Source organism: Pollicipes pollicipes, unplaced genomic scaffold, assembly GCF_011947565.3.
Source record: "Pollicipes pollicipes isolate AB1234 unplaced genomic scaffold, Ppol_2.1 Scaffold_5724;HRSCAF=6776_pilon_pilon_pilon, whole genome shotgun sequence".
Lineage (NCBI taxonomy): Eukaryota > Metazoa > Arthropoda > Thecostraca > Pollicipedomorpha > Pollicipedidae > Pollicipes > Pollicipes pollicipes.
Window position 1 is genome coordinate 25,162,102 of NW_023596746.1, and position 22,354 is coordinate 25,184,455.

The 22,354-nt window shown below is 52.1% G+C and overlaps 1 protein-coding gene across 1 annotated transcript in view; it reads left to right on the top strand.

The window, feature by feature from the left end:
- LOC119102863 (orexin receptor type 2) overlaps positions 1-22,354 on the top strand; it is a 173,023-nt gene that overhangs the window by 47,429 nt on the left and 103,240 nt on the right. Inside the window, exon 2 of the mRNA XM_037226314.1 lies at positions 1,308-1,592. Within this exon, the coding sequence (XP_037082209.1) occupies positions 1,308-1,592 (285 nt within the window). The remainder of the gene's footprint in view (positions 1-1,307; positions 1,593-22,354) is intronic.

The window sequence follows — 22,354 nt, forward strand, 5'->3', positions numbered from 1 at the left end:
TTGTGACGAGTTTGCTAACTGAAGTTATTTTTATTTTTATTTCACCAATAGTTTGTTGAAATTTACCTTTTCAGTGAGCGTATTCTTTAATCACTTCCCCACAAATGACCAGAAAGTGTAGCATGCTCTTCAGCATAGAACGGTGCCAAGGGCGACGCCTGACCATGCACGTGAGGTGATGGATTTCGATGTTGATGTTTGCGTCAGCCTCCCTGCTCGCCACGAACAATGCCGTCGACGTGTTGATGTTTTCGCTGGACAGGTCATAGCTGCAACCAGGCGCAGGTTGAGGGGAGGCGAAGTCTTGCAGCGTAAGGCATCTGTGACACGTGTGCCGTGGCCCCCGTTGGGCCGTCGATGGGGCTAGTGAGCCTTTCTCAATTCGGTGGGTACCTCGGGTTGACGTACAGCAGAATAGCAAGTGGCGGTGGGAAACGGCCTTCGTCGCAGTCCCTCGAGACCCAGAGCTCTGCCGATCAGGCGCCCTCTGTTCGGCTGTGACCTGACCTGACGTGTCCAAACCGAGTCCGCGGGTCCAGACCCCTTAGGTCGGCGGGTCGGCGTAGGAGAGGAGCTGAGGGTCGGCGGGCCCGGGGTCAGTGGACCGGCGGGTCGAGGTCGGGAGTCGGGGGTGGGTGGACGGCGGGTCGGGTCAGGCTGGTCCACACCCGCGTGCGCCCGCTTCGGCCGAGCAGCGCGCGGGCGCGAGGCCGTCTCGGCCGGCGCACGTGGCGGAGACGGCGGCGGTGGCGGCGGCAGTCGGTGTCGGTCGCCGGCGCTGGCAGCCAGTCCGGCGCGGCCGCGCTCCCTGCCTGGTCCGCCGGCGCGACCCCGACGCTGATTCGGCCCGCCTGGCGTCAGCAGCCTCCCCGCCCCCTCCTCCCTCGCCGGGCCGACACCTCCGGTCGGAGCGGCGGCGGGGCCCAGTCAGCCTCGTGGTGCTAACCGGCACCCAGAGGCGGTCCCGCGGCCGTCCGTGTGCACTGTGACCACGTCACCGACCCGTGAGCGGCCAGCACGCGCCGGACTCTCGACTCACGCCGGCGGACGTGGGTCGGCTGGACGACGCGGCCGCCCCGGATCGCAGCGGGCGGTGGTCGCCTCTCGCCTTGCCTTCCACTCCCTCGGCTTCCGGTCAGTCTCATGCTGGCTGACTCGGCCGGGAGCGACTGAAGCGCGGCGTAGCCACGGACTGGCGCTTCCGTTCGACGCCCCTAGAGAGAATGGAGTCGTGGACGACGTCTTCTGCGGCGGGGGTGGGCGTGACCACGACGCCGCCGGAAGTCGCGACGCTCTCCGACGCCCAGAAGCTGGAGGAGATCATGAAGGATCTGTGGCCCACGCCCTACCTCTGGCTGCTCATCGTGTGCCACCTGGTCGTGTTCGTGGTGGGCCTGATGGGCAACGCGCTCGTTTGCATCGCCGTGCTGCGTAACCACACTATGCGCACCGTCACGAACATCTTCATCGTCAACCTGGCCGTGGCCGACTTCCTGGTGCTGCTGTTCTGCCTGCCGCCCACTGTCACCGTCGACGTCACGCAGACATGGTTCTTCGGCAGCGTCGCGTGCAAGGTCATCACCTCGTTGCAGGTAGGTCGCCGTGAGCCGGCCCAGGGGCGGCGCCGGCTTCGGTCCAGTGGTTGCACACGGCTGAGGTCCCCCAGAGTGCCAGTCTGTTCGGGTCGCGAGGTCCACATCCGCAATGAGGTGATGTATGAGGTATGGCAGGTCATTTCCGGTGGCTCAACAGTTTGTCGGGGCCACTGACGCTCGGGGTGCGTTCACTCCGGTGGGCGAGACACCCCGCCGCCTTTCCTTATTGATGGCGGTTGTTCCCGTGACTGCCGGGTGTCCAGGGAATCTGACCCTTCCGGTACACTTGATGTCTTATTTGTAGAAACGTGGCATCAAGCTTGGTAGACTGCATCTGAATGAAAAAGGTTTACCGCCGCACTTTACAAGCATCCAAGTGGTTTCGTGGAGATCCGAATGCTGTTAACAGTATTGCCATTCCAAGCAAGTTTAACATTTTTTTCCAAATGTCGGAACACGATTTGAGATGGCTGGATAGAATGGAGGACCACCACGAAAAACACGGGAAGTTCATCCGAAGCAAAATGCCCGTCACGGCCTTAATGCGCTTAAGCTGCGCTAGTTTATCTGCCTGGGTATAGATCAAAGGTAATCGTAGTTCGCAAGCGGCAAAGTTTGTCGTGACATACCTGCACGCAGCGGGTGAACTTCTGGGAGCCGCCACTCACCAGCTTCTAAATGAAAGATAACCCACCCAATCGTGCAGTAATCCCGACGGCATTGTTAACAACTCGCCCGGAGGACGCGAGTATCTTGGCGCCGACAGCGAGATACGGCGAGAAAATCCAATGGAGACGGCGCTGGCGACGGCTCTGACAGCTGCCAGCGCGTCGGTTGGCCGTTCAATCTTCGCTGGGCGTAACGGCGCCAGACGTCTGTAGTAGCGAGGCCGGTGGCCAGGAGCATGACATGCTGATTTGTTTCGTTAGCTTCCCGCCGCGCGAATGAGATCAGTGCACGAGGACACCATTTGATTTGCCAATTCGCCTTCATGTGAACAAATGGGTGTGCCATTGCGATCAGAGCGACGGCTTCATCTTCGGTAAATGCGTTTGCTTTAGCGGCTGAACAATGTTTACAGGAGTGGTGTTCTTCGAGCTTTTGCTTGTCATACCAGTCTGCGTGACACCCGGAAAACGTGGACGATGTTTGTTGGAACTGACTAGACACGTGTTCAATACATTGCTATCTGACCGTCGATGGTGCGACTGAATAATCATTATCAGGGCTTTGAGGACTGAGTCCTCCTCAGGAATTAAGGAACAATTGAAAGTGGCTAGATAATTGGCTGGCGAAAACGCTGTGCATTCTAAGACAGCAGACACGGATAATAATTCGAACTCTTACTCCATCCCTAATTCATAGGGTGGAAAACGCTCTGCCGTCGAATGCCCATACAGGGCATAATGAAGGTTGCGTGGTATAATTCCCGTCGAAGCTCGAGACCGTACGACGTTTCACCAGTTAACATGCTGCCTAGCCCTGGTGGGCCAAGTGACGGTCTGTGGAGTTACTTGGATACATTTATTGATACATATGACATTTCTTAGTCTCAAACAAAGCGAATTCGTTCTCGCATCCGGCTCAAGGTGAAAGTCGCGGAACCGCACCTAGGATCACCGCACCATGGTTGGAGGTCATAAGGTCAAGGTCACGGAATCACACCTAGGGTTGAGTTACCACACCATGGATTGAGGTCAACGTCGCGGCTTAGTTGGCGACCAAGCTGTTGCTTCGGATCTAAGTGAACTTGGGTAGGGATTGGTTTCACAAGAGCTCAATTTTGTTTGCATCATCGAACCCTCTTGACGAGACAAATTCATGCTCAATGTTGGACTTATATGATGCGTATATTTCAGATGTTGGACTGTGGGTGCGATGGGTTTCGTCAAAATTTACCTGGCCATTTAGGCTGTCTTAAGCCTCGTGCTGGGGCACTGCAAACCTGCTCCTCGCAATCGCCAGTGTCAAATAATAACAGGACACGACCATGAAGTTTTGGCAGTCACATGCCGTGCATTGCTGCGGGCATGCACGTGGGACATCATGCCAGGATGAGACCTGAAATAACTGCAACCGTGTGATATACCATACTGTGGACTAGAACAAGCACAGTTCACACCATACTACTTTCCTCAAGCGGACCTGTTAATATTATGACAACTGCACCCATGTACACACATCCAGGGCTATAAAACTTGCATCCATAGATTGAGCAGCCATGCATAGATATGATTCTTAGTGCTGTTTCTAACAGAAGGCATTCACAATGTGTTTTTCGTAGAAAAGTACGGATGGCACTGATTCTCTGCGAGAGCTTTACATCCCCCAACGAAGACTTTGTTGTGGCAACATGGCTTTTATCGACATACACCTGCGTTGACATGGTAGCAAGCATTATTCATGTAAGAAATTCGCATTTTTTCCGCAAAAGATTGCAAGGCACATTAGCCTGTTACGTACGTAATCCACGCGCGGAAGCGTCACGACAGGCGAAAAATGAGCTGCTTCTCATACGTGTATCGGTGACTAGCATATGGTGCATGCGTACTACTAAGCACCGGCTGCGTGTTAAAATTATTCAACAACGCGGAATTATCTGCTGGCAGCGCGGTGCAAAAACGTTGGAAAGCCAGACATGCGCAATCACCATCATTTGGCATATCAAAAATCTGATTAACCCGATCGTTTACCAAAACAAAAAACAATATTACAATGCTGGGGACGGATCTAGGTAAGCAGCCAGCGTTCACAAGTCTTAAGAGCTCCAAAAAGTGATGAAATTAGGTTTGGAACTAAACATTTTACTTCAAACAAGCATGCAACACGCTGAACAGGCCATAATGCTCCTAAATACGCAACATCGATATCTCCTGATGCAGGTGGCATATTCTTATTGTGAGAACTTATATCTACATGTGTCCCACAACCCACATTTCCATAATGCATGAAGTTATTCGTCCAAACACAGAATGACGTTTAAGTACAATCCACGCACTTGTGATAACAAGAGGCTGTACTACTCTCCATAATCACATCATTTAAGTGACAGTTGTAAATATATCCATTCAATTGACAGTTAAATCACCTATGTAATTCAAATTATGATACGAAGTCATTACCAAAAGACGCTGCATCGCAAATGGGAAGACGAAGTGCGTGTGTAAAGTTTGTAGACTTTCGGTTTTAAGTGAAAGTTTACTATGCCGCGCCATAACAAGACCAAAGGTCCATCCGTCCAAAAAAGGCAGTAGCGGACAAAAAAGCAAACAAAAACGGAACGTGCGGGCTTTCATGCTTGAGTCACGAGATTGTCAGAGTAGCGGCTGGGCGATTACACCTTTACCGGGATTGTTATACTTTTGTATGGGTCTTGAACTGACCCAGCCGTTTTTATGACGATTCCCTCACATGCGTGATGTCTGTGGATGGGTGTTCCCTGTTCACGAATATGTCCTTTTTTGACCTAAAATCCTTCTTTCATAGCTTTATGCGCGTGGACTTGTGTAGCCTATTACGAGCCACCTGAGGAAGAGTCGCCTAGGCGTATACAACGATGCACCGTTATGGAAACGTCACGCCAACTCGCCACCTCATTGGTCGCGTCGTACTCATTGTCAAAAACAGTATGACTACTTAATTATTTGCGTTTACGGTGACGCAGCACGAATTGCCCCCGAGAGACTACGGACGATGGAGGCAATTGGCTAACAGTCGGCTGGCGTTGCTGGTTACATGCTTTGGTCACAAACTCCGTTTCTCCAAAGATGGCACAGGCATTTGGGCAACTGCCAGGTATGACGGACATGAGGCTGAGAACCGAATAATTTAAGAATAGCGCCGTAACAGAACATAGAAATGCAAGTAGGGAATTCAAGTCTTTGTGGCTTGCTTGACTAAGCAACAGAGCTTATGTGGCTAATTTGTGTTCGCATTATTTCGGGATTCTCTGGCCAACCCGACCTCTGGCTGCCGGGATGCCTTACGGGGACCGGGTGTGATATGCTGACTTCCGGGGACGTAGGTGGCCCATGGAAAACAAACTTAGTCTGAAAGCCAGTCTTTCGTGCAGCATCATGGGTCCAATCGCTTTCAACTTTCACCAAAATCGTGCGTTGACGACCCACCCCTCCATCGCGTTTTTTATACGCGTTGGCGGGCCAAGAGGTGGATGTTCCAAAAGCCTGAAGAACCTCATGTTATTTGCTTCAGGAAGCAACCGTAGGCACATGGAAACAAAATTAATGTGAACTTGAGATAAAGGTTGTCATAGCGCTTGCGGGTTTCGCGCCGCCTAGACTTGGGTTGAAGCTGATGAGGCACAACAAAGCAGTAAACATAAATTATCTGGATATATTATGTGAAACTTTCTTCTGTAATGAGCTCACGATCTTCTCACCAGGACAAAAAAAAAACGATTGTTAAGCTTCAAATCTTGCTCCCCAGATTTCTACTGCTATTGTAGCGTTGTTACGCATTCTTAAAGTGCAAGAAAACCGCACTGCTTACAACCGCAAATGTCAGATCTCCCTAATTTCGTCATTACGACCCGTCAATATTACTGCAGTGTTTCTATGTTGTCATGCACTCTAATGACTCCAAACACACCCTGCGGAGCCAGTCGGAGTGCTTCTTTGCCATAGCAGTGAGGTTCTCTGAAAACGTACTGCATTTCCCGGGTCATCTTATTGCAACCCTTGTTAGTTATTGTTCACTGATGCGTATGGTTTCTCTGGCATTTCTCAAAGCATTGAGTTCGAGCGACGCATTCGATAGTCGACATGACTCACCTTTCTCGCCACGACGAACAAATGAGTGGATGAATGAATGAAGGAAGTAAGGAATGACGGCTGTCGGTGATCGGCAACATAAGGTGCGCGTTTCGTCGCTTTACTGAAAATGTTGTCTGCCGGCGACTGTACGACCAACCTGTAGCGTTTTGGCGACGCGAAAATGTGGAGTTGTGACAGTTTATATAAGGTTGATGCATGAACGAGAAAGTGCACGTGGAGACAAAGAAATGGGCGGTAGTACAGTCAATGAATCTGCGCACACGGGTATGTAAATCTAGCCACAACCCCGGTCCCGGTTCGGTGACAGCGAGTTGTATTCGGCACCGTTTTCTTTCAAACTGTTGACATTCTCGTCTTGAACCCCATTCTCAGCCCTGATGGACTTCAAGTCACATCTGGTGGGAATTACTCCTGGTTGGAGGCCGGGTAAAAGGCTACATTAACCTCGTCTTTGACGCTGACTCCTCGCCACATTCCCCGCGATGAAAGAGGCCTGTCCGCCTCTTAATCGGACATGGGTGTCGCGGGGCTAGCGGACAGTCTCACAGTCACTCCCCACGGGGTTGGCAGCTGCGGGCGGTGTCACCGGCGTGTCATTCAGAGCAGGGCCGACACCGCAGTTTTTGTCGGGAGGAGTTTTTAGCGAAGCGCCTAATGACGTCACACCCTTGCTTCCACTGCAATAGGTGGGCTCCTTTACAAGCGGACAGGGTGTGCCTGAGTCGCCTGGCCCGGGTCCTTTTACAGGCCGGCGAGACTACCCTCCAGAGGACGACGGAGGCGGCCTTTATGGACCAGTAGCAGGGGTCCCTGAACGCTCCTTCAGAGGCCATTGTTGTCGGTAAACTAACCTCGCTGACTTTGGGGAAGCACTCACCTGGCAGACAGGAGTATCTTCATAAAGCACTCACCTGGCAGACAGGAGTATCTTCATAAAGCACTCACCTGGCAGACAGGAGTATCTTCATGGACAAAAAGAAAAGGCCCCTGCAGACCAGACAAGATTCTGTCCACTCGTCAGGGGAAGCCACTGGAGTGTGACACGCCAGTAAGCAGAGGCCAACAGACCCTTAATAGTCTGGGGGCCCTCTATATGCCAACAGTGGGCTTCCTACTGGTTAGCAAGGACCCAAACCCTTCATTCCGGGCCCTTGCTCTCCGCCAGAGATGTCCATGCCCACCTGTATGAGACAACTGCTCACCGTTTAAGCGGGCTCCCCGTCGACGCGTGGTGTGGTTCTCTGCTGGATGGCGTTCTGTAGGCAGATGACTCCTTCCTAGCCCCGAGACTTGCATGTTGGTCCTTACTGTTTTGAAAAGAGGAATTACCGCCATGTGAGTGTGCTGATTGATTTGCTTTAACGTCCCCCAAGGCAGTCATTCATTCAGTAGCTGGGATATTAGGCAGGTGTGTGTCTCTCCAGGTAGAACGGCGATGCGAGGTCCAGATCAATGAAGGCGGCGCACTACGCGGGAGGTTACGATTTTGCCGTGGACCCGTCGTCCAGTCTTCGACACCCCTCTGGTTAGCTCATGGAACGTATGCACGCACTGACGTTTGGGACAAAGGAGGAGACAGATTCGTTTCCTAGGAAAAAAGCTGCCGTACGTTATTGCTCCTGTCGTCACCAACCGTCCGTCATTGATTCCATGGGTTATGCTGCGTCTTCCAAAATGGCCATCACGGGCCACGACCGACAAGACCGCGTCGTGCAGCCCGAGCATCCGAAACAAGTCGCCATGGCAACACTCAGGAAAACAGATATCACACAGAGCGCAGACGATTACACTTACTCAGAGGTTAAAGAAGAAAGATTGCCCCTATGCCGCCGGACTCTCCAGGGTAATGACGGTGCATTTATCTGTACCAGTACATTGGAAACTGTCCACACCTTTGCTATCATGGTTTCAGGTCGTGCGGGTGCAGTATGAAAAGGTACGTACGTACAAGAGGTACTTTTTGAAATATACGAATAATGGTGAAAGAGTTAAAACAGACCACTCAACGTACTGTGTGCCGGATCAGATCAGTAGTCAGCGGTTGAAATCATATCACGTAGAGCGGTCTTAACGCGCTCAGTACTGTGGCATCACAGACGGACGATGGCAGGCGGCTCCAAGCAACTGCGGCTCGATGCGAAAAGCTCTCTGTGCGACGGTCAGTCGGTGAGTGCGCCGGTGTCGACTACCTCTGTCCGAGGCGCGCGTTTCTCGGGTCGAAACAGCAGCGCGCGAAACAAAAAGCGGACGAACCTCGTGAGGCGCGCCTACCTCGTTCAGCGCCCTTAACACTTTAATCAAGTCGCTGTGCGTCAGCATGACCTCGATCCTCGGGTCTCCCAGGGAATCCAGAGCCGGAATTACGCGATGGTGCTTTTTCAAGTCAGTAATTACTCTTGCAGTAAGATTGATGTCTTTTTTAAAATGTGCGCGGTTGACTCTTGGTTGTCGCACCCTACGCGCGCAGGCAGTACGTGATATGAGGGAATACGTGCGCTTGGATAATGATTTCGGAAATATCTTAAGTAAAGGAATGACGGAATTTATACAGAGAAACGAGGGTGTCGTTGCATTCGTATTTTCACTGCGCTTCAAACCAGAGCGCAGTGAAAGCTTCCGATTTACCGGCCATGATCGGTCACAAAAACAGATACTTTTACCAGCCAATTGGTGACAAAATTGCGAAAGCGGAAACAGAGTACAACAGACCACACAATACTACAACAGCGCTTCCAGTTGGACGAAATTAAAAGTTTAGAAATTCAATTCAAATTCAGTTCAAAATTCAAGTATTGGTCTGTAGTCGCTAACGCATGCAGCATGAACTTGTGTCGAGCGTTTGTCGAAACGTTGACGTTTCATTATATGAGCAAGTTGAGGCATAAGATGCTGCCAAACACAGTAGCTTTAATTGGGGTAGTTCTTAGCAGGTGACCGAAGTATGCTACAGAATGTACTATACCAGTGCTGACGTCACAGACCAGTGGTGACTCAGTGCTTTTCCAAGCTTCCTCAGATTAGAGCTTTTCACAGATTTGTTTAGGCAAGATTCTCTTCACATACTTAACAGTATAAAATACCAAATAACGACGCTTATTTATTGTCGTAACAATCGTGCATGGCCACAATATCTTGCAACGAACGTGATCAGTTCGCTATGCGGTGTTTTAAAGCGTCATGCCATCTGAGACAAATGGGCTCGAATGCTCCCTCGTCCAATTCATTAGCCGATAACTAATTGGGCTCAGTGCAAGACTGTGGACTGCCGTTGGTTGTGATCACGTCGTGAGAAGTCGACTGGCTTGAGGAACGTAGTCAATCGTCAGGTTTTTAAGGCGCTGTGTGGTTTTTCCATGGATCCACCATGGAGGGCGCCCCTGGTAATAGTGTTAAAGAACCCTGCCGACCTAGGAGGTTTGCTTTTTGTGGATACCCGAACTGTAGCCTCAGATGTCAACGGAGGACGTTGGAGTGACACATGCCACGCAAAGATTTATCCGGGTCTTCCTGCTGGTGATAGAAACAGCGGCTTTGAGATAAAATGGCATCTACAAGATGGTACTATATGTATTCAAAAATGTCGCTTGCATCTGCTGATGCCAATATTGCATAGGGTTCGCGCTAATTAGTTGATTCATGTCAGGAAGTACGAGGCCTCACCGGTAATACCGGTGAATGCGACATTCATGGAGGTCGCCAATGCCTCCAGCTGAGTTGCGATGATGACACAAAACCAAACTGATGTTTGATGTTGAATGATGTGATGATGTTTTCAGGTGCTTGTAGAACCATGCTATCGGTAAATGTAGGGTTACAGGAAAGCAGTTTTGCAACACCGTTGCGGTGGGGAGTGGGAGGGATGCAGGGAAAAAAGCTGAGCCTGCCTCCAAAATGGACTTAAAACTGTTTTCTCCCCAAATTTGACGCCCTTTTTCCCAAGAGTGGGAAGCAGGATTATAGTTTCCCGGAACAGCTTTTGAGGGACTGAACCATAAAAATGGTAATACATGAAACATAACGAAGAAAACATGATACTTAAAAACAGGAAACTACATCCTTGGTAAGGAAACACTCCCCCCCCCACCCCCCATCACCACCCACAAACTGAGTAGGAAACTACACGCCTTTAGGTTGGTTATGTTAAATATGCCCTTTTCTGACAATTTTATCCGTTAAATCTTAGCCATTATTTTATACAATTGGCTACCAAAACGAAAATGTTTGATGGTTATGCCACGTTGCATTTCATTTGTCTTCGTTTGTGTGGTTCATCGCACTTTCAGCCTTATTGCAACAGTTTCTGATAGAGTTGGCTTCAGGTGACTATTTAGACGGTTCTGAATTTCGTCGGTGACAGGAAAGACACTTTTTACCCCTGCTCACCATGGGCACCCCATGACAGACCGGAGTCAACTATGACGCCAAAAATATTGATGCTACTTGGGGCAAGGACAGTCAAACCATTTACGTTAAGGTGGAAGTCTGCTGACTTTTGTAAAATGTTATCTAACGAGCATAACAACATTTTTGTTCCGCTCGTTTGGGGAAAGGTTGGCACTGAAACAGTTCTGAAGCTCACGCATGGTAAGTTCCAGTCTGGTTTTGAGACCAGCGAGACCGATCCGTCAGTGGGCGCGTAGTCCACGTGCTGCTGTCTACGTGCACGTGCTGTAGTCCACGTGCTGCTGTCTACGTGCACGTGCCGTAGTCCACGTGCTGCTGTCTACGTGCACGTGCTGTAGTCCACGTGCACGTCTGCTGTCTACGTGCGCGTGCTGTAGTCCACGTGCTGCTGTCTACGTGCACGTGCTGTAGTCCACGTGCACGTCTGCTGCCAACGTAGGAGGTAAGGCGACCATGAGTCCGGTATCTATATAGATCGTCAGTAAAAAACGAACAAAATTAGGCCGACGGTCGAGCCCTGGGGCGCACCGCATAGCATGAGGAGAATGAAAAATCCTTCACGCGCCACCTTCCCTGTACCGCTCGAATAACTCCTCAACCATCCCACACCGGTAACGCCACCCCAAGGCAGTTTGGTGAGGACGTTGTAGTCGACGTTATCGAAGCCCTTTGACAAGTGGATCGTCGTCACTGACGATACAAGACCGTCGTCGGTGCTGGTGACCAGGCATTCGACTGCGGTGAGCACGGTATCCGCGGTCGAGACGCGCGGCCTGTAGGCATGCTGGGATGGACACGGCAGCGCTGTCGCGTTTAAATACTCAGTTAGCTGTATACAAATTACCTGTTCTTAAAGATCTTACAGCGCACAGTGAGTATGGATATGGGCTTATTACTGGATGGCGCAGCCGAATCACCTGACTTCAGAACTGGTACAACGCATGGCACCTTTCAGCCATGTGGGGAAATATTTGTCACGGGAGATAAGATGATGAGTTTTAAAAAATGTGGACAGACGACTGAAAAACATTCACACGCAGCCTGGAGTGGGACCTCATCCAGGTCCACTGCCTGCGATGTACTGATACGCCGAACACACCGAGACAGTTCTGGTGACGTCGCAGGTCGGAACGAGAAGCCAGCGGCGCAGACGGTAGGCGGTCTGAGGTTCTCGGAGCCGGCGCTCACTGCGCGCCGCGGGTTTACTGCGATGCGGGGCCCCACGGCTGCGAAGTGGCGGTTGAGCTTGTCCGCCGTCACCTAATGTCGCTGAAGTTAGCCATTTATTCAGCGTTTTTTTCAGCAACGAGTTCTGATTTCCCCGAAAAACGGTGCCAGAGTCAACTGTGGCATGAGAACACCAAAAAATGACTCTTATTTTGCAATATCATTTGACATTCAAGATCAAAAGCTGGGTCAAAAGACGGGGAACTCGATACCACCCAAAAATTACCGAGTGAATTTTAACTTGCAGGTCTCAGAATATTCACCACAGAAAGAACTAGCGTCCGTCAAAAAGTTCTCACCTCTCAGGGTCACCCTTAAAGGTCAAACACGGGCTCAGAAGACGGGTAGCTCCATATCAGACAAAAATTACCGTCCGATTTTTAACTTACAAAGATCAGAACATGTACCACAGAAAGAGTTAACGTCCGTCAAAAAGTCCTGACCTCTCAAGGTCACCCTTCAAGGTCAAACGCTGGCCTAAAGGACGGGGAACTCAACATTATCCAGAAGATACCCGCCGATGTTTAACTTACAATAATTAAAACATTCAACGCAGAATGGGCTAGTGTTTGTCAAAAAGTCCTGGCCTCTCAAGCTCACACTTCAATGTGAAACGCGGGCTGAGAGGACGGAAACTCTAAATCACCCTTAAAGTACCGCCCGATTTGGGTATTTTTGGAGTGATATGGAGTTCCCCGTCCTTTGAGCCCACGTTTGACCTTTAAGGGTGACCTTGAGAAGTCAGGACTTAATGACGCACCCTAGCTCTTTCTGTGGTAAATGTTCTCATTTTTGTAAGTAAAAAATCGGCCGGTAATTTTTGGTTGATATGGAGCTCCCCGTCCTTCGAGCAGTCGTATGACCTTGAAGTGTGACCTTGGGAGGTCAGAACTTTTTGACGAACGCTAGTTCTTTCTGTGGTGAATATTCTGAAATTTGCAAGTTGAAAATCGGCCGGTGATTTTTGGGTGATATCGAGTTTCCCGTCCTTTGACCCAGCTTTTGACCTTGAAGGTCAAATGGTATATTGCAAAATAAGGGTCATTTTTGGTCACTCATTTTTCATTTTCGGAACTCGTCGCTGAAAAGATCACTGAATAAATCGCTAACTCACAGACATCGTCACCTCGGCCTCCTTGGGCTCGCCGCAGATGCGGGCTCGACCCGCGTCGAAGCTACCATGGCAAACCTCTTGCAGGTACGCCAGAGACCGCGTCGGCCATCGTGCGTCATCTCGCCGCAGAGGAACTCGAGCCCTGCTGCAATTAGGCGGCTCTTAACCTGATTGCAAAGTCGCGTAAAGTCGGCCCCGGTCTCTGGCGTGCGCAGACGCAGCCGGGCGTCCCGCACGCTGTCTTGTTCGGACGTGAGCTGTCGCAGGGTCAGGTCGCGCTGGTCGTCCAGAGTCAGCGCGGTTTGGAGACACGTATTCTTCTAAGGGCAGTGGCGGTTCACCACAGCCTTCCACACAGTTATGAAGTGCCGCAGGCTCGCGTTGACGTCAGTGGCGCCACCCACCTGGCTCCAGCCAGATGACAGAAGATTGAGACAGATGGCGCTCCAGTCTGAGCGTTTCCAGCTGCGCAGCGTACGCCACTGCGGGTTCCTGCGGACACGACCCGGCTTGGTGCTCACGACAGGCTGGTGGTCGCTGATGACGTCAGACAAGATATTAACCTCAGGTCATGCTGGTTGGCGACGATGTGAAGCAGCGCTGATGGAATTGGGTGAAGGTGAGTCAGGTTGTCCACCAATTGCACCATGCTCAGCCCGCTGATGATGTCGGAGCAGTGGTGCATGTGGGATGAGCCGGTGTCCAACGCGCTGAAGGTGATGTCGCCGAGGAGACAAACGGGCTTACCACTGCCAACACACTCTCGGAGCTGATCCCGCAGGCGCTCCAGGCTGAGCATTACCGGGCTGTCGGGTGGGCGATAGATGACGCCCAACGTAGTCAGCCGGCCGCCTCACCATGTAGCTGAGACCTACAGGGTTTCCAGAGGTCCATCCACCGGCATGACGAGTTGCTCGAGCTGTATTTCAGCACGGTACAAGTTGGCAGCGCCACCCCCGCGTCGGGATGTCGCGGTGGCGTCTGAGGGTATTAAAGCCGGGAAACACCAGAAACGCGTCTAAGACTTGAGATGTAGCCCACGTCTCAGGCCGACAGGCCGAGTATGTCCAGTTTGAGGTTGAGCAGGAGCATATTAATTTCATCCCGTTCGCTGGTTAGCAAGCGGACCTTTAGGTGCCCTTTCCTGAGCCGGACACCCGGCGCTGCTGTGGGTCGAGTGACCTCACCCCGCCTCTGCTTACCGGTGTTGCCACGGGCGCGCTCAGGAGGGCGGGCAGCACCTGTATGAGGGCGCGGTCGCGTGCCAGGCAGAGGTGGCGTCCAAGTGACGGTGAGGCTGCACTGAGGCACCGGCGGTCCGCGCCGCTGTCGGTGCGATGTCGTCGCTGCTGCCCGCGCTGTCCGGCACGGATGCCCCGTCGTCTTCGTCGTCCCTCCCGAAACGTTTGCTTCTCCTCAGCCGCTAAGTGACATCTGGGATGGATGCCCTTCATGCGCGGCACGGCCGTTCCGCAACTCCAGGGCCTGGCGCCGCCTCTGCGCGGCAGCCAGGCCTGCTGCAGCCGGAGCGGCCGCTCGCCTTGACCTGACAGCAACTCTAGTGGAAAGCGGTAGACTGTGGGCGGCGGCGCTGATTGGTGGAACCCACTGTTATACCTCTTCTTGAAGCGAAAGAGGGCGGAGCTCCGAGCCGCGACGCCTGACATATAGCTCTTGCAGACATCAAAACGGCAAGCGTCGACAAAAGAAAATCACTGACTAGAGTCTCGGAGGTAAAAGCCCCGGCATAAAAAGCTCCTGACTAGACTCCGTGCGTGAATGGCGTGGTTTCTGCACGTTTCCACTAATCTCTATCACTCATCACTCAGGACCCCGGCAAAAACGTGAACAAACGGAGCTACCAGATGTAGCAGCTGCTATATTTAAGCGCCAGGATTCCACTGAGAAGCTCATCTGGATCTACCAGCGATCAAGCCAGTCTTGACGGAAACCTCCTGGTGATAGAACTCGGACCTGCCGACACACACGTCCATAGCGGTCGACAGTAATGTGTCAAGCTGCGCCGTCGCTGGTCTTGCTGATGGATCTCAGGCTGCTCTTGGTCGGATTACACCTTACAAAATGAGGTGTATGACTGACCACCGATGGGCAGGGAATGTTTGCCTACTATGGAAGATTAGAAAGAACGACCAGAAAACCTCAGATCCGTGAAACGGCTCTGGCTTGTAAGAAATGTTTTATTCATGAAAGTGTGGAAACTATTTGATAAAACTAGCTCTGTTACTGCGAACAAGGCGAAATGCTCTCCAACGGTGGGCTGGATCAAGATAACCGCCACGAAGGTATCTGTGCCAGCATTGGGCACCAATAGACCATCCTCAGCTTACAGGCAAATAAGGTTTTCTGTTTCACCCGAATGGTAGACTTTCGTTGGGAGGGTTCTAGCTGTGGTGAACTCTTCTGTATCATTTGCCTGTAGACGTCTATCATTTGACCCACAATTCACTCACGCAACTTGCACCCGTATTAGAGATGCAACTTTTCAACCCGCCAGCCCGCTCGCAAGAACCAACCAGCAAGAACCCGCTGGCTTTTGGCTGGGCTATCCGTCAGACTTGACTATCAGACTATCGGGCTTTTGCGCGCCAATTTTATTGCGCGACAAAAAAAGAAGCAAAATATTTGTTTGTTATCCGTTAACTTTTAAGCCCGTCCAAAAGGTTCTGCAAAATACAACACAACTATGAACAACAATATTTTCATTTTTACAGCAATACCGCCAGTGACAGGAAACGCACAGCAGACATCACACACCAATAACCAGGTTGCGAACATGCAGCCACTTAAGCAAACAAAGCCACATGACAGTCCAGAGTGTTTGCGCGGCGACGGACAGCGGCCAACAATAACCTTATAGTGTTCACGTGTTTTGAAAGCTTGTTTCCGTAGCTGAAGTTACACAGGTGTTCGGCTGCCTAGCGGAAGTTACAGGAACCTGTGTTTGGTCATGTCACCGCTGTAGAGTCTGCGTGTGGCGACAACCTTCTGTGCGGGTTATCTTTGTGGTGCGGCGCGGTTGCCTGCGTGGCTGTTGTGGGCTGTGTGCCGAGCTTCTTGGGTTGACATTATTGCAGGTAGTGACTTGATTCAAATATAAAGAAATAAACGTGTGTTAGCGAGCGGAACATTACAAACCTCTATAAGCATCTCACTGGCATTAGTAGTGGGGTCAAATTCTCGGACGTTAATACCTTGAAGGCGAGCGTAATATTTAAGTACTGTTAGCTGCTACCAGCCACAATTTTGATGTGAGGTTTACTTGCACTTTTTAAGATCTCAAGGCATGGTAATATCATTACCAAATAGGGAAACTTCATGAAAGCCTTCCATATGGCCCACTTTATCTGTCCAGTGTATTGTCGTAAGTATGCGGAGTATGTAGGCGAATATGTAAGCGCGATAATGACCGTACGTATGCGCAGTTAGGGCCGGACACAGAGGGCTGTAGTGGCAATATTTGAGCTGCTCAGGCTGGAGAAAATAGCTTCTTTTGGAGTCAAAGCTGACAGATAATATATTAATCCGAATGCGAATGTAGGGTCAGATTTGGTTGGAACACCGTGTCCGGCTCCACCTCAACCCGTCACCGATCCGCCTTGGGGGAGTGTCACAACGGCATCGCCGCTGCGGCACCCTCCGCAGAGGGTACCCTCGCACTGCAGCCCTGCACGCGGTCCCCGGGGCGATGGCAGATGGCGGCCGGCAGCCGGACAGCGCCCGGACGGACTTCATAGCTCCACCGGCGTCTGCTGCTCACTTGTGAGGACGAGGCCATCGTTATCCATACCGATGGCGCGTCCATGACGTTCATGGACGTCATTCATGGACATGGACAATGGACGTTCATGTGACGCTAGCCTGCCTATTGCTGACGCTTGTTGATGCCCATCGCAGAACGGAGCAAAGGTGCGGAAGCCATTGGACAATGCATAACAACTGACAGCGCAGCATAGCGTCGGGTCTCTCTGGGCCGTTCCTCGCGGCCGGTGGGATGCCGTCCACCAGGCACTGGCCCGACGCCTGTAGAAGAAGTCATGCGACGGGTGGAAAAACATGTGGTGAGCAAGAGTTCAGTGGCCTCCTGACGTGTACGTGGTACAAATACATCACCACCGGCAACACGCCACATCACCGGGTTCGATGGTGAATTTGGCGTTGATTCTAATTGTACTATGTTATGATCACCGTTATATGCTTATTGGCACCTCTATCAGTGCATTTACAGCATGTTAATATCATGCTAGCAAGTGCGCCTGTGTGAGTGGCGTTTTCAGAATAAATGAAGAAAATAACGCGAATGAATTGCGATACATCGTTTTGATAAGGACGTGTGATTTAACTTCCAATCTAACGTACATCAGGCCACTTTAATTTCGACAGCGGCGCCGCATGATAAACCGGCGAGATGATAAACGGCGAGAACTTTGGTGTGGCGCGGCTACCGAAACGAGCGTGGCGCAGCTCCCAACGCGAAATTGGTAAATGCAAACGAACAGATGCATGCACACGCTTTTGCTTAACGTCGCTAGAGGAGCCTGGGGCTAAATCCGCGGCCGTATCTGCCATGTGGCATTCCCGACCGACACCTGTGACCGTCAGCAGCGGCGAGACCCTGCTGCCGGCATTTCCGGCGAACGCGGTGGACCGTCCGGACTGTTTGGCTACTGGCCGGCATGTTTGTGGCCGCCACCATACTTAAAGTGAAATATGGATGTTTACAGTTTCGGTCGGCTCTTGCATATTCGAAAATAAATCAAGCTGAATGATGGATAGCCTGAGGCATGCACTGCCAAACGGGCACAGGGGTATTGATGGTTAGTTCCTAAATTCGGTGAAGCGTGTTGGTCACGGGCTACACGATACTTCGGCTCACACCTAAGTCATTACATTAGCATAGTTAGCATTTTATCTCATCCATAGCGTAAGAAATATTAGTGGCGTAATTCTTCGTAAGACGATATTCGCTAGCCTTCGGCATATACTGGTGCGAATGCCCATGCAGTGTTACAACAGAGTGGAACCTCAAGCGTTTGGCTGATTCATGTTAGATCAATTTGAACGACTATATAGTTGTGCGTGATCCTAGCGCAGACTCCCTGGGTACCGGGCAGACGACTGACCTTGCGGTTGGACCAATCATCAGTCAGAGTACAGTGGTGGCTGCTTCGTGGATGCGCCACATTGCCCTCGGGGTAATCTGAACTCGTCCCTGTTCGGAAGGCGAGGAGTCGGGGAGGTGCGTTAGGCTTTCAAGTGTGAAGTTCCCGGCGTTGGTGCTGAGTGGCGTTTGGTCTGATCAGGCTGCTCGCCCTGCCTAGTTTGTTTGACGCACAGATGCAACGATTGAGGGGGGGGGGGGGGGGGGGCAGAGTGGCTGTGGTAACACCGTCCGAGTGCCTTTCTCCTGGACAGGATCGGGTTTCTAACCACACAAGTTTCCTGTTCCGTCCTTCCTGTCCTTTCCTGTCCGGCCCTGGACGAGCCAGTATTCCACGGGACTGAACGTTGTGTCTCTCGGCATGCGCCTACCCTACCGTGCCCCACCCTTCCTTGCCGCCTGCGAGTCTCAGTGATCGTTTCGGGCGGTCGGGTTCGGCCGGTGCGTGCGCTCCACCCGCCGGCGGCACTCCGGGCACCGTGGACCGAGAACCCACTGGCGCGCCGTCCGGTGAGCCCATGCGCGCCGTCCGGTGAGCCCATGAGTGCCGTCCGGTGAGCCCATGAGCGCCGTCCGGTGAGCCCACTGGCGCGCCGTCCGGTGAGCCCATGAGTGCCGTCCGGTGAGCCCATGAGCGCCGTCCGGTGAGCCCACTGGCGCGCCGTCCGGTGAGCCCACGAGCGCCGTCCGGTGAGCCCATGCGCGCCGTTCGGTGAGCCCACGAGTGCCGTCCGGTGAGCCCATTAGCGCCGTCCGGTGAGCCCACTGGCGCGCCGTCCGGTGAGCCCATGAGTGCCGTCCGGTGAGCCCATGCGCGCCGTCCGGCGAGCCAACGAGCGCCGTCCGGTGAGCCCATGCGTGCCGTCCGGTGAGCCCACAAGCGCCGTCCGGTGAGCCCACAAGCGCCGTCCGGTGAGCCCATGCGCGCCATCCGGTGAGCCCGTGATCGCCGTCCGGTGAGCTGGGATCCGTGGCTTTGCTTCGGCCCTCAGCCTGCGCAGCCGACATACAGGGCGTCGCCTCGACATCGAGCGCAAAGACCGGTGTCGAGTCCAGGTGCCACCGCGTCACACCCAGGCCCTCGGTGCGACGGCGTCACGCCCAGGCGGCCGGTGCGGGCGGGTGCGAGCCCGCCGAGCCGTGTTGGCGACCGTCAAAGCGAACCTCTGGCGGCATATACCGCGGAAGCGGCGTGGGATGTATGTTAGGGTGTGGCGTCTGAGCGGAATGGCATGATGCTGAGAGCCGCGGTCGCCTGTCAGGCTGATGGTATATGCATATATAATTTCAATATATCAACGAAAGGTTGCGACTCCTCCCTCTCTCTCTCTCTCTCTCTCTCTCTCTCTCTCTCTCTCTCTCTCTCTCTCTCTATTCTCTCTCTCTCTCTTCTCTCCTCTACTCTCTCTCTCTCCTCTCTCATCTCCTCTCTCTATGCTCTCTCATCTATTCTCTCTCCTCTCCTTCTCTCTCTCTCTCTCTCTCTCTCTCTCTCTCTTTCTCTCTCTCTCTCCTTCCCCCTCTCTCCCGTACAAAATTTATATCTAGCAATCGTGCAATGTTTTGGCTCTAGCATGGACTTAATGGAAAGCGAACTGATGCTTTTTAATGTGACAGTGTTTTAGCGTATGGTAACAAGCCGAGACAAACTCAGAATGTTACCGTTTCATTAGTGTCGTATTTCTTGGGGTTGAAAAACCGTTTTCAATCCGGAATTTTCGTATTGTTCTCGGCACAATACGACAATAGAGACCCCATGACATGTCCCATTGGTTTAGCGTCTTTCTTGCGGCCGTTCACGACTGCAGTCATCCCAGCCTGGTGAGTTGTGGGAAATTTCACACCATCCACAGAGGGTTGCTGGAAGTTTTAGAGCACTTTGGCGTTGAGCCTGAAAGGTCAGGTCACAAATGGCTTTGAAGGACCGGCTGAAAGAGCTCATTAGACTTCATGACAGAGCTCGACGCCTGCTAGACAGCAGCAGGTCCACGGCGAATGTAAATGAGGCGAATGATTTCTAATGAGCATCAGTAGGCAACTTGAATGATTCAAGCATGGCGTTGCTTGTTACAGAGCAAAAATCCGTGAAACTATCACAGCAACGAAAATAGTCAGCGGAACGAAGTTTCAGTGTAGGCTATAGCTTAGCTAGCGTACACAACCTTCAGGCGGGGGAAAAAAGGAAAGAGAAAATGGACGGGGTGGACAAGGTGCAATAGAAAACGAGCAAACAAAAAAATGTGAAGGAAAACAAAAATGCATGAATCTCATGTTACATGAGCAAGTGCCTAAATAAAGAGCAACTTAAATATGGTCATGGAAAAGTGCAACGGCTAAAGATCATGGGCAAACAAATTGAATGCAACAAGCCAACGACCAAGGCTTTCAAATGAATGATGACACAAACAGTACAGGAGAGGAGAACAGACGGAGCCGATTTCGCCCTCAACGTGGCATGTTAAAAAAAAGCTGCTCTGCAGATCGCGTCAAATCCTCCAGTTCGATTTACAATGGGCTTCAGCAACATGAGTTCGTATCGTGTATTGATGCTGTAAGGGCGTTAACAGAAACAGAGAGAAGGACATAAACCGCGCAACTTTAAAATACTCATAACTGTCATGCTTTGTAACCGGACGTTTGTCAACAGACTGCAAATTTCAAGAAAATTGTGTCGTGTGGAAATATTGAAGCAACACATTTACTGGATTGTCAGCGAGGGACAGCTGTCCAATAAATCCAAACCAGACCGGCGCGCCAAACCACTCAAGTTCAGCCAGCAGAAGCATCAACACTTGACATGTCTGGAGTAAACAAGGCCCAAAGGCCCTCTCAGACTCTCAGACCGCGGTGCGGGAGAGAACCGCAACCACCGCAGCTGAATGGACAGTCGGGCTTGCCGTGGGTCTGTGTGCGGCTGAAACCACTGCAGCTGAACGGACAGTCGGGCTTGCCATGGGTCTGTGTGTGACACGGAACGAATGCGGCTGAACGGACAGTCGGGCTTGCCATGGGTCTGTGTGGGGCACGGAACCACCGCGGCTGAACGGACGGTCGCGCTCGTTATGGGTATGTGTGCGACACGAGCCCGTTCAAGGCTTGCTGGGTCTGGATCTCCCGCGTTGTGCCCGTGACACAGGCTAAATGGGCTGCAGACAGGCTGTGAATGGGTTCCACCGAAGACCGGCCGCTGTCAGCCGAGGCCAGCGATATTGCCAACCTCAACTGGCGATGGGTATTCAATATGGATGCGATGACATGATAGAACATGGTGATTGTGTGAGAGAGCACGCCAATAAATCGCGGGGCGTTGCTTCTTTTCTCGTCACGGACAGATGTCAGATTAGCAAAGATGCATTGCTGTAAGAAGGGGACGGTGTCGTTCGAATGAATGTTATTTGCACACTCTCGAAAGAAATACCTGTACGTGTGTACGTCTTTCAGAACAAGGACTAGAGGCATGCAATACGTTGTGCTGTTGAAGAAGCCGAGGACTTTGATGAACTGCCGAACTTTTTAATTGGTCCGGTGAATCTCAAGTCACAAAGAATTCCTCCAATCGTATAAACTAGCCAATGGAAAAATGACGACCTACAGAATTTAATTCGGCAAAGGACAAATTTAAGCCTGCTTGTTTCACGATGTTTGCCTGCAGGTGTTGGCTTGCACTACCGTGCTTATTTCATCCCCCTCGGTTGCATTCCTCGCTGCTCTGAATACAAGCGAGGAATTTCCCGCCACACCCTCCGTTCGCCGCATCGCCTCCCGCACCAATAACACCGTAATCCCGCCTCCGCCGCGGTGCGTAAATTCGAGCTGACGCACTGCCCCCCCCCCCCCCCCCCCCCCAATGGCGAGCCTCCCCGCCCATAACAGCGGCCACAATAGCCATAGACGAAGCGCTGGAGTGACCGCCTGTGCCCGGCCGGGGCAACAGGTCCTCCCGTCACTTACGCCTCTGCTATCGCCGGTCAGCTGGACGACACGCCGTGTCACGTGCTGCCTATTGGAAGATGTCGGTGCCCGTCGCTCTGACAGCCATCCA